The sequence below is a fragment of the Pseudonaja textilis genome, chromosome 4, assembly GCF_049901715.1.
Source record: "Pseudonaja textilis isolate UNSWEBS1 chromosome 4, rPseTex1.2, whole genome shotgun sequence".
In the NCBI taxonomy this organism is placed as follows: domain Eukaryota; kingdom Metazoa; phylum Chordata; class Lepidosauria; order Squamata; family Elapidae; genus Pseudonaja; species Pseudonaja textilis.
The window spans coordinates 77,569,561-77,582,092 of NC_141993.1; the positions used below are offsets into that span (position 1 = coordinate 77,569,561).

The window sequence follows — 12,532 nt, forward strand, 5'->3', positions numbered from 1 at the left end:
GAATTCTGGGACATTTATTTTTCAACACTTCTGAAAAGCACAAGGTCATGGAAAGCTCTCGCTGGAATACTATTTAATCCAAGAGTGCATCTTAGAATGAATTCCAGAATTCTCAAGCAGTCAGAAGGGTTACTTAGCAGACAGATTAAAGTTTCTTCAATTCTGGGAGGAAATAAAGTTTATCGAGAGATGCCTCTTCTCAAGAGCTGCGTGAGGCAGAAAAGACAGCAGGTCTTCCAATGATAGACACCACTCTCTGTAATATTCTTCTCCTGCTCTTTGTGGGTTTTAAAGAATTAAATCTACATTTTTCCAGTGGCCGTTAACTATGGTTTGTTACTGCAGTGATTTTTATTTATATAATTATTTGCGTTGCTTCTCTTGATTATAACATTCTAGTATAATGGATTTTACAATGGTATAATATAATCTGCAAAGACTTATTTACACTAAGTCATAATATTGTTTCATTGTTAGCCACTCAGTTTTTGCAGATTGGGCCAGATAAAACTGCACATCAACCAACCAACCAACCAACCAACCAACCAACCAACCAACCAACCAATCTAGAATAATGGAAACAAATCTCATTGAAATTATTAGAGCTCTGCAAATGTAGGAATGTTTAATTTATACTGTATTTCTCTTTGATAGAATTTGAGTATCTTTAGATTTTATCCAAAGAATTTATCTACCAGGTACTTCACATCAAACACAACAAGTTTATTACAATGATGAACAATAATTTCTCAAAGCACACTGATGAGTGATCACACTTCTTTGTGCTTGAAGGAAATAATGAATTGTGACTCATTCTGCACTTTGAAGGCCCACCATTTCAACCCAGAAGGCAATAAAACAGGAAAAAAATTGTCCAATAAAAACAGACTCCTATAAACTGCTGGAATAAATTTATGGTATCTTTCCCCAAATTGAGTACAGTTTCAGTTATGTGGACTTCAACTCCTAGTTATATGGACTTCAACTCCTAGGGTCCTCCAGCTAGTGTGAACATTACTGAAAATTCTGGGAACTGAAGTCCACACATCTGGAGGTCAATCAAGGTGGGAAAGCCTCATTTATCTTACTGTTGGCCTGATTCCTACAGAAGACAGCATATAATAAGGGTCTTCAAACTTGACAAGTTTAAGACTGGTGGACTTCAACCCCCAGAATTTCTGGAGAAGGAATTCTGGGAGTTGAAGTCCACAAGCCTTCAAGCTGTCAAGTTTGAAGACCCCTGGCATATAAGATATGTGATGGAGAAGAGGCCCAATGATTCCACCCAACTCCAGAGGACAATCCACCTGGCTCTCTAAGCCAGCTGCTTCCAATCCCAAAAATACTCCCACTTATGTACAATACAGGCAGTGACAGCACTATTTATGTCCCTGAAGAATATCATCCTATATAAAAACTATAAATATAGCCACTGGCTACTTTTATTGAACTTAGCCTGGTCTCCACACATGGCAACAACTTGCCTCTATATAGATGTAGTGCTTGCTGTTTTCTATCACGTTCACGTAAGCAGAATGGATTGATTCTTCATGGTACTTAATACCAGCAGACCAATCAGCGGCAGAACGAAGCACCTAGGAAAGAAAACACCAGCTTTAAATATATATATATATATATATATATATATCTTAGATAATCCTATACACGGAGTTTCCATTTCACAGCATCCCACCAGTTTTAACACAAAAACCCTAATTGTATGCAATAGTCTGGCTCTATCTCCTAAGAATCAGCTTCTGGTAGCAAGTCTTAATATTACTTCTGCAGCTAGCTGCCCCCAATTGGGCAGTTCAAATCCCACCAGGCTCCAGATTGACTCAGCCTTCCATCCTTCTGAGGTAGGTAAAATGAGGACCCAAATTTTCCCAAGAAAAGCAGTAGAAAAACCACAAACAGCTGCTACTCCTATTGCTGTAGTTAATGCAACAAAGCATTTCTTTTCTCTTGTCTGAAAAGAATGAGTCACCACCTAAAACTCTTGCAGGTTATGAACTAATGGACTTAAGCCAGAGGAAAGCAGATTCCTCAGAACAGTTTCACAATATAATCTATGATAAAGGAAGATTATGAGTTCTGCCTCATTGGATATGCAGGAGAAGGAATTGTCTATAACAGGAATTGTCCAACTCGATTTCATTGAGGGCCACATCAGGGTTGTGTTTGACCTTGGGGGCCGGGGTGGGTGTGGCCAGGGCGTGGCTGGGGTGAATATGGTCAGCTTGACGTCACTTGTGTCAGGGGCACCTATGGTGGCCACATGCTAAGACAGGACTTTCCACAGACTTTCCCTCCCTCCCTCTAATTTCCTTCCTTCCTTCCTTCCTTCCTTCCTTCCTTCCTTCCTTCCTTCCTTCCTTCCTTCTTCATTCTCCTACCTTCTTCCTTCCCCTTTCCTTCTTTTTCCTTCCTTGCTCTTTTCCCATCTTCCCTTCTTTTTCTTTTTGTCTTTCCTCTTTCCCTTCTCCTTTCCTGTTCTTTCTTGCATACTCAAATGCAAAAGGTGAAACATTTCTCCTTTTGTTTTGTTTTGAGTTTGTTTTGTTAGCCTTTTGCCAGCGAAAACGGAGCCGGTTGTGCGGCCCTCCCGAGCTCCGTTTTCACTGGCAGAGGCACCAGGGCCAGCCCTTCGCAGTCCTTCTAAGCACCCTGCAGGCCAGATCCGGCCTGCGGGCCTTGAGTTTGACATCCTGGTCTATAAGATCTATATTAATTTATATTCTTGCAACTGAGTAACAGATTGGATCCAATGGTCCTATATTCTCTATCTTCAAAAGTACATACATGTTTTGATAAAACTGCCTAAATTTATTTAGTCAACCTTGGACAAACTAAGCAGGTTAGTACAGGTAAATCCTTGACTTATGACCAAAATTGGAACCAGAATGCCTGTTGCTAAGCAAGGCAGTTGTTAAATGAGTCATGCCTGATTATACAACCTTTTTATCATGTTTAAGTGAATCACTGCAGTTAAGTGAATTAAAGTCGTGAAGTGAACCTGGCTTCTTCCACTGACTTTGCTAAAATGCAGTGGCTTTATTTTAGTAGCTGCTGCCACCTCCCAGCTAATCAAAAATAAAAGGATAAGACATAGTTACCTAGAACTACCTAGCCCAGGGTGGGGTTCAAACTTGATTTCAGGGTTGTGTTTGACATTGGGTGGCCGGGTGAGTTGGCCAGGGTGGGCATAGCCAGCTCGACATCACTTGGGTCGGGGGCACCTTTGGTGGCTCAGGCAGGTCTGGGGGGATCCTCCTGTAGCCCTCCGCCAGCAAAAATGGAGCTTGTGGCCCTCCCAGGCTCCATTTTTAGCTGTGATGGCCTCCTCCAGCATTCTGCCAGACAAAATGGAGCTCGTGTGTGGCCCTCTTGGGCTCCATTTTTGCTGGCAGAGTGCTGGAGGCTGTCACGGGTGAAAATTGAGCCCAAGAGGGCCGTGCACAGTCCTCCCGAGCTCAGTTTTTGCTGGCAGAGGCACCATGAGCCGGTCTTTCGCTGTTTCCAGCCCTGCAGGCCATATCTAAGCACCCCATGGGCCTTGAGTTTGACAACCCTGACCTAGGCCAAGAAATTTTTAAAAATAATAATCCAGAAAATGAAGGTGGCAAATTACTTTTCTTGTACTGTTGCCAAGAAAACTACATGGTTGCATGCATGAAATCCTTAGGAGTCGCGCTCAGTTTGAAAGCTTTCTCTTCAAATTGCTATGACTGTCCATGACTACAATGAGCAAAACACATCTTTCTTTGTTCCAGCGAAGTTTCTATCAATCATTCTCATTTTAAAAAATGTTCGATAAACATTTTTTTTTGTTTTGCTTTGAGATGATGATTCTCCTGTTGAAAATAAATTTTATCTAGCCAGGGACCTTGTCTCGCAAAAGCAAAGGCCAGCAGATCATAAAGTCAAGGAAGACAAATAATTTTCAATTTCATGGCATTACAAAAAAACAATCAATTCCATCCACAATAGCCTCCTTTGAAACTTTTTCTCACCAACTAATTGTGTTTGGACAAGTCATTCCAACTCCTAAGATTTATTTCCTGTGGAACAAGAAACAAGCTTTCCCAATCTCACATTTTTCAAATCACCTTAGACTGCAACTGGCAATCTTGCAAATAATTGAGAAATGTGCAGGGCTTTTCAAGAGAAAGAAGAGTATCTGTCTTCTCTTCCTCTGCTTCCCATTCTTCATGATTTAAGAGTCCAAAAACATATTTTCCTGCCACATTGTTTAAAAGAGATTTTAATGAAATTGAAGTGGTAAATGGAAGCCTACTTTGGTGATACAACTGGGAAATGGCTTTTGTTGGCAATTTCAGAAGGCTGCTGAACACTGAGTGACTTTACTCCTGAGTAAATATCCCCAGGGGTAGCTTTGTCTCTGTTTTGAAGAATGAAAAAAATTATATAGATGGTTTTTTTTGGTAGATAAGAAAAATAAAAGTCTGTGGGCCCCTTCCACAGCATCTCCAGATACGCCAGGGACATAGAAAGAAGAAAAGTGGCATTTAATCTATGGCCCAGAACAATTTCAATTTTTGAGTCATTTTATATAATGACAGAAAGAATCCAATGTCTAACACTTGCCAGCTATGGAGCAGTTATACATTCCATAAATATTGTAACACTCCTACCTGCACTTTGGCTTTCACAGCCTCAGGGACTTGATAGTTCAACTCATCAGCTGTTCGCTGAGATTTTGGCAACAAGAAAGGGTACGAAAGGGACCTGTATTTGGATTTCATGATCTTGTATCAAAAAATAAGGAAAGAAAGAAAGAAAGAGAAAGAAAGAAAGAAAGAAAGAAAGAAAGAAAGAAAGAAAGAAAGAAAGAAAGAAAGAAAGAAAGAAAGAAAATGGGAAAAATGATTAGTCAGACTTTCAAGTGTTCAGATTAACATGCAGTATGAATCTGACTTCATTTTACTTGCTTACAAACTTGTGATTCAGAGGATCCCAACATATCTGTCAGCGGTTAATTGAAAAACTATATGAAACCCACCTTTGTGAAGTTCCAGCGTTGAATGAAGTGCCGAGCTACATCTCGTGCAGCTTTGCCATGGACTACAGAGGCAATGTCGTGCCAGGGCATCCTTGGCATGGTGTAACGATCAATGAAATCTAAAGGGGGAGCAACAGAAAAACAAAATGTCAAGAGCCCAAAGAACCACCAGCTATTCCTGGCTATGCTACCAACATCTGGTTGTTGTTTGTGGGAAATAAAATACCCAATCTCCTAGGCTTTTGCTCTCCGCTAGTGAAGTATCTTATTTGCCAGAAACTTGTTGTCTCTAAACTCTAAACATTCACAAATTCATTGCCCCCCCCCAAATGACTGTCCAGATATGATTCTAACTTGCAGTGATGCTTACCAGCAAAGGGTTTATCCAGTTGGACCCAGTCTTTAAAGACGAAGTTGCAATAATCTTTTCCATGCCAGAATCTAGTTTCACCAAGAAGCTCTCCAACCCCGGTCTTCAAACTGTGAACCGAACCTTTACCTGTTTCAATCAAACACAAAACAGATTCTTGGAACTTGCTACCTCAATAACAGTAACCTCAATTATTCTTATGCAAATATTTAATCTTCTTTAAATTAATACCAGTCATGAAGAAGAGTGCATCCTCAAAGCAGAGCAAGCAGAAGTGGACTACTATTCAATAGATTATTTATTTATTTTTATTTATTTATTTTGTCAAGCAGGCATTTCATAATATATGTAGGTACAAACATGATTATTAATACATGAAATAGATATGAATAAAAGAGAACATTAAGACAGGGAGGGTATGCACGTTGGTGTGCTTATGCACGCCACATATAGACTTCTTAGGAATGGGGTGAGGTCAACAGTAGACAGTCTGAAGTTGAAGTGTTTGGGGTTAGTGGAAGAAACCACAGAGTCAGGTAGAGTATTCCAGGCACTGACCATTCCGTTGCTGAAGTTGTATTTTCTGAAATCATGTTTGGAGCAGTTTACCTTGAGTTTGTATCTATTGTGTGATGGGTAGGACATTGTAATGGATAATTTTATGTACTACGGTTAGGTCAGACCAAAGGTGGCGTAGTTCTAAGTTATCTAAGGCATAGGGTATTCTGTTGCAAGTAGAGGAGTAGAGGACTCTTCTCATGAAATATTTCTGGACTCTCTCGATTGTATTAATATCCGATATGCTGTATGGATTCTAGACAGATGAGCTGTATTCAAGAATTGGTCTAGCAAATGTTTTGTATGTTCTTGTTAGTAGTACAATATTACCAGAGAAAAAATTAGGGGCCTCTCCTCTCCTCCCTTCCCTGCCTCCAACATGTGTTAATGTCCCAGGGCAAACAGCTTTTTACTAGTTTCTTTCTTCCATTTTACAATGATCATCAGTAACAGTTAAGTGAAGTGATCACTCTAACAAAGAAGTGTGAATAGGAGTTATGTTCATCTTCCTGCATTCTCTGAAGCATCTTTTAAAATTATTTCAGAAACCTGGCACATCCCTTTTGTATATATCCTGAAGATCAGTGTAGCAATAGTTGGTCTTAGGAATGAGGAGACCCAGTTCCCAATTTCCTAGATTGTAATTTCTAGATTGTAAATCTCATTGATCTGAAGCTATTCAGTCATTCCAGCTTCATCATATGGTCTTTGTGAAGCTAAGAAGAGGAGATATTTTTTTGTTCCCTTGAGTTGGATGTATAGTACCGTATATATAATAACCTAAGTGCTGCCCTACATTTACGTTGCCCAAGTTTTCCCTATTTTGTGGAGAAATTTAATTAATTAATTTTATTTGAATGTTCATCCACCCAACCATGCATTCATTTTTACATTCATCCTGTTGACAGAATTCTTGAGACCTGCCCGGGAAGGATTTTGACCCTGGAATATGGCACAGAAATACAATGAATATGTAAAGAAATCACTCACAGGAATCACTGTCTACACTGCTCACACTATCTGCGCGATGCATAGTATGTCGATGGAGCTGTCTGTAGATGCTGAATCTGGCAAATTTCTTGGGTCTCCCTACTCCTTTCATTCTTGAAACTTCTGGAGCATCGTCACTGCATCCTTGAAGAGGTGTTGTTATTGGAGTCTCCATCTGAGGTTGAACAGTTTCAGCGAAAGACTTAGAGCAGAAAAAGGACAAATACAGTTCAATTTAAGTATATAGTTGTGTATCAGTTTTGGTTGCTAAGAATTGACATCTGATTTGATGGTATGTAATCAATTTTAATCAACATATATCTCTGTCTATTCAGAATATGGTACAGGCCTTTATCCATATCCTATAAATGAGGTTATATCAAACCTGCAGCATCTGTAAAAGCCATAACAACATTAAAATGAGGACGTACATTATAATATACTGCAAATAATGCGATCATGTAATAATATCACGACATCTAAGGTGAATGTAAAAATCATGTCATTTGCTTAAAAGCATGACATACTTATCATCATTTGCTCTCCTTGCCCACAGATGTTTTTGGACCAAATGAATCAAAGCTGCTTCTCACAGAAAATGACTCAGTTATGAAAAAGAGCTCTGCTACTTTCATTCAAAAATTATACAGATCCAGAAGAACTATACTATGTGCTGTTTCTGACAAGTGTTTTCTGAAAACACAATATGCTGTTTCTGAGAAGATTAAAGGGAACTCATGAAGTGAACTTTAAAAGAAACAGAAGTAAGTCTCCAGGACAATTTTTTGGCATGGATATTGCAAAACTAGTTTGGTTCCATGGGTTTATATTCAATATATATTTCTCACTGCATGTTATCAAAAACAAATATTACAGGAAACACTTATGCAGTCATTCAAATCACACACTTCATCTGACTTCAACAGATGAAGTCTGGATTCTGGGCCACAAATCAGAGTGTCTGAACATGTCTAACAGTTGTAACCCCTAATAAGAACATTTCTTGTAACCTAGAAACAGCTCCAACTAGCTCACAACCCCATTAGGTCCATCAAGTGATGCTGATGTATGGACAGATGGCTTCATGCAGGTGTGTCCACCACTGCAAGGAAAAAAGAAATTGGCATTCTCCAATTCTGGTGAGATCGCAACTCCTACACTTCTTAATCTAACTTTGTCTAAGCAGCTGGTACTATAAGAAATATAACAGCTAATGTGACCTGAAATAAGCCATCTGGACTGAGAACTTGGATGCTAGGGTTGATAGGATTGATGCTAGGATGTCAAACCACATAGTAGGGCTGCATTATCCTCCTCATCTTTGCTATTGCCTATTCCTTTAGCATCTTATGGCCATTACTTTCTTATTTGTGCCTTATGTTGATTACTTTTATTTAGTATCCTATGACTATCACTGAGAGTTGTACCTTATGATTTATGATGTTTGTATTTTATGGTTATGGTCATGATTTATCATTTGTTGCTTGTATGTACACCGAGAGCTTATGCACCAGACTCAAATTTCTTGAGTGTCCTATCATACTTGGCCATAAAGAATTCTAATTCTTAAAAAAAGAAAAAATACCTGGAGTATCCCAACTGACCCTGCAAAAGATATTCAGATAGAAACTGAAGGTAGATAGATGTGCAGTAGTTTCTACTGCACCACAGGGTGTCTGTAATCTGCATTAAATGGGCTTGTTAGCAGAGAAAACAGAGTGCAGGTTAAAAGGCACCAGAAATTGGATGCAGGATATCTTGTTTGATAGATGCAGCCCTTTATAAAATGATTTCCCAGGAGTTAAGCCTGCCAGAAATCTTAAAGCAATTGCCAGGCACCTCCACTGACCCGAGCAGCTGTCTAAATGTCAATCTGAAACAAGGTAGGAGAATTACTTTCTCAATTTCTTGTTGGTTTTCAGAAAGTCACAATTTAAAAGGAAGGGAAACTGACCTATAACAGATCTGTATGTATTTATTTTACACAGACACAACATTGAGTTCAGAGGATTCGGAGATCAGTAAACTGCAAGATACCTGCATGGATGGGAATCTTAATAAATTAATTTTAGAATCTCTTTAAGGAAAAAACACAAGCTTTCACAAGGTAAGCAAAATACAAACTGACTGTGGAAAACAAAAAACAAAATCAAAGTCAGATAGACATCATCCGATATTCCTTTGTGACATCTTATCAGTTTAAATCAAAGCAGGAAAGGATCAGAAACAGAAAGATGTTAAGAGTCATAATTTTCTTGCTGTTTCTTAAACCAACAGTTCTCTAGAACCTAACAGAAAGGTTACAAAAGACAACTCTGCAGATATTTGAGGTATTTGTGAATATGATTTTATCCAGACAAAGTTACCTTGGGAATGTGTACATTAATATATATATTTGCTCTTAAAAAAAGAAAGAAAATATAACATATTAAGAATTTTAATTATTAAAAAGTAATATAATTTAAACATAGAGAAAGCAAACGTAATGGACGGAAATATAGAAAGTGTTGGAAAAAAGAAAAGCAAGGAGTAAAGAAAATAAAAATATATAAATAAATGAGTTCTAAGCCTCCTGACTACAAATAAAAACTAATTTAGCAATTCTTTGCCCCATAAGGTTAAATAAATATCTCTTCATCCCATATGCCATCCTTCATCTATAAGCAAACTCATAAAACATCCTAGTGTAAGCAAAAAGCCCCCAAAGGGTTTCCAGAGCATTGCCAAACAAGAGACTTATTTTAATTGTGATCAAATAAATTCACTTTATATTCTTTCATTTTACTTTTTAAGTCTTGATCTTTAATTCAGTCAAATATTTATTTATTTGTATCCCACCTTCATTATTTTTTTACGAATAACTCAAGACAGCAAATATATCTATTTTCCCCATGGTAGGTCAGGATTGACGAGGTGGGACAAGAACTCACAGTGTCCTGATGATTGGTCCAAAGTCACCCAGCCAGCTTTCATGCATAAGGCAGGACTAGAACTCACAACCTTCTGGTTTCTAAGCTAGCACCTTAACTGTTATGCCACACTGATATTAACAGAAACATGCTTGATATTGGCGTTTCCTGAACAAGCTGAATGTAGCACCAATCTCAGAACTAGCTTCCCTGATTTGTGTAGTCCCACCAACTCACCAATTTGTGCTCTTCCCTTTGTGTTCAGGCTGCAGAAATCATACTTACAGAAAGATTCACTGAAGACTCAGATTTGGTTGCTGTCATGCGTTTCACGCTGCCCATATCTGTCAGTCGGTGCTCATTGTCATCCCACCTGCCGTACGCCAAGTCTATGCCACCAACAAAAGCTATGGATTGGTCAATGATCACCAGCTTTTCATGGTGGGCCCATAAATAAACAGTAGAGGACACATGATCAGGGTGCCTCATTACCTGGAAAGGAAACACTGACCTTAAAATCAGGTGGGTTATCGGTGGAAGCAGGGGTAGGATTCAAAATTTTTAACAGCCGGTTCTGTGGGTGTGGCTTAGTTGGTGGTCATGGCTTGGTGGTCATGTTATTGGCTGGGTGTGGCCAACTCAATATCACTCACATTGAGGCATGCATCTCCTCACCTGGCCTCTCATGACTGTGGGGATGTTGCAACAGTCGTAAGTGTGAAAAATGGTCATAAGTCACTTTTTTCAGTGCCATTGTAACTTGGAATGGTCACTCCACACAAGCAAAGTACCAGCAAAGGAGAGAAAAAAAACTCCAGAGAAGTTCCTGAGACAGGAAATCTAGTCCTGCCAATAATGTAATAAGGGTTAACAGAGAGGCAGTTTCTGTAAGCAACACCAGAATGTTTCCTTCCTGCCTTCCTTACAGGATTAGGCCAGTAATTTCTTCTAACAACAGGTTTTCCGAGCTGCTTAGAATGTTAACAACCGGTTCTAGCGAATAGGTGCGAACCTGTAGAATCCCACCCCTGGGTGGAAGATTTTAATGGTGTAAAACCTTAGATGATCAGAAATTCCATATAGGTAAATAAATATACAAGATTCCCTTTTTGTGTAGGTTTTTCTCCATCGTGGTCAAGCAGCATGCTGGCACAATTATGTAATCATTCCTAAATTTAGGTGGACTTTCTCTTTGGCTAGGTTTAACACCTTCTTGATACTCACCAGTGATGCAAGGTTCTATGCTCACACGGAACAGGAGCAACTCTGAGTCATTTTGAATTTTATTGTCTCTGATTTATGTCTGGAGTTGTTATCTCTGTTTCCCTGGTCATTCAGATTTCTTTTATCTGACTTGCACTGTCTGACCATGTTGATTCTGTCCCACTGAATGCAGCTAAAGACAGGTAGATCTTGACTTACAATCATTCATTTAGCAACTGTTTGAAGTTACAGAAGTACTGAAAAAAGTGACATGATTAGTCCTTGCACTAACAACAATTGCAGCATCCTCACAGTCATATGTTCAACTAGCCCTTGGCAGCCAGCCTATATTTATGATAACTGCAGGGTCTCAGGATTACGTGGTCACTGTCTGCTACTTTCCCAGCTGGCTTCCAACAAATATTCACTTAATGACAGCATGATTCACTTATCAAACAGCAATTCACTTAACGACTGAAGCAATTCACTTAATTGGCTGTGAGGCATTTAGCAAAATGTCTTGCTTAGCAATGGAAATATTGGTTCCAACTGTGGCTGAAAGTCAAACATTACTTGTACAGTCTATGGAAGATTCTCACTCATCCAGATCATGGTTGTCCCAGAAATGCTTTTTTCAAAAGGTAACTGGTTTTTTTTGGTTTTCCCTTGAAGATATTTCGCTTCTCCTCCAAGAAGCTTCATCAGTTCAAAATTGAAGAAGCTTCTTGGATGAAAAACGAAATGTTTTAAGGAAAAAAACCCCAAAAATATCCAGATGCCATTTGGAAAAGCACCTTGGAGACTATTTTGCTATCTTTAGTATTCAAGAAGTATCAATAAGAAGGTTTTAGATATCTTTTTGCTAAGAGAAGCTGATTATTTAGTTCTATTTAATTGCAATCAGCAACATTACATTTTCACAGTTCTATATAGTGCTTAGTTGGAAACAACATGTTTTGTATATTAAAACATTAAATATGTATATTTCAATAGAGTTTATCCTTGGAATTTCTTTTGATCTGGTCTATTTCTTTTGACCTGGTAATAAAACTAAACCAAAGTATGTGATTTCCTTTAGAAGAATGAATCTGACTGATCTGTTGGCAAGGCCAAAATAGCAGAATGGAAACTACTTTATGTATATCTTATGGACATATCTTCGTAAACATAATAGAACATGTTTTTGAGCACAGCACTAAAGTACTGTTTCTTCCCAGATCAATCTTGAAGTTGTTTTGTAAACAGAGCAGCAGTTACTCTATAGAAGTCAACAGCCTCAACATGGAGCAGCTATATACCTAAAGATAAATAAACAGTGTAATTGTTACAATGGATACAAATACCTTAATATTGGGATGCAGGCGCATTAGAGTCCTTTTGGTATATTCACTGTTGATACCCAGAGCAAGTTCTACCTCTTTATAAAGAATCACAAAGATTCTCACTCCTTGTTGCTGTCAGAAGAAAAAAAAAAACCAG

At 38.6% G+C, this 12,532-nt stretch overlaps 1 protein-coding gene across 2 annotated transcripts in view; it reads right to left on the minus strand.

Annotated features, from left to right (window-relative positions):
- Positions 1-12,532, minus strand: part of PLD1 (phospholipase D1) — a 126,877-nt gene that overhangs the window by 26,807 nt on the left and 87,538 nt on the right. Inside the window, exons 13-19 of one of the 2 annotated variants that reach the window (XM_087933452.1) lie at positions 12,397-12,507; positions 10,136-10,342; positions 6,942-7,116; positions 5,394-5,522; positions 5,024-5,142; positions 4,656-4,769; positions 1,485-1,595 (exon numbers count right to left, since the gene is read on the minus strand). In XM_087933452.1, the coding sequence (XP_087789578.1) occupies positions 1,485-1,595; positions 4,656-4,769; positions 5,024-5,142; positions 5,394-5,522; positions 6,942-7,116; positions 10,136-10,342; positions 12,397-12,507 (966 nt within the window). Of the gene's footprint in view, positions 1-1,484; positions 1,596-4,655; positions 4,770-5,023; positions 5,143-5,393; positions 5,523-6,941; positions 7,144-10,135; positions 10,343-12,396; positions 12,508-12,532 lie in introns of both variants that reach the window. The other variant, XM_026705756.2, reaches the window with a different exon arrangement.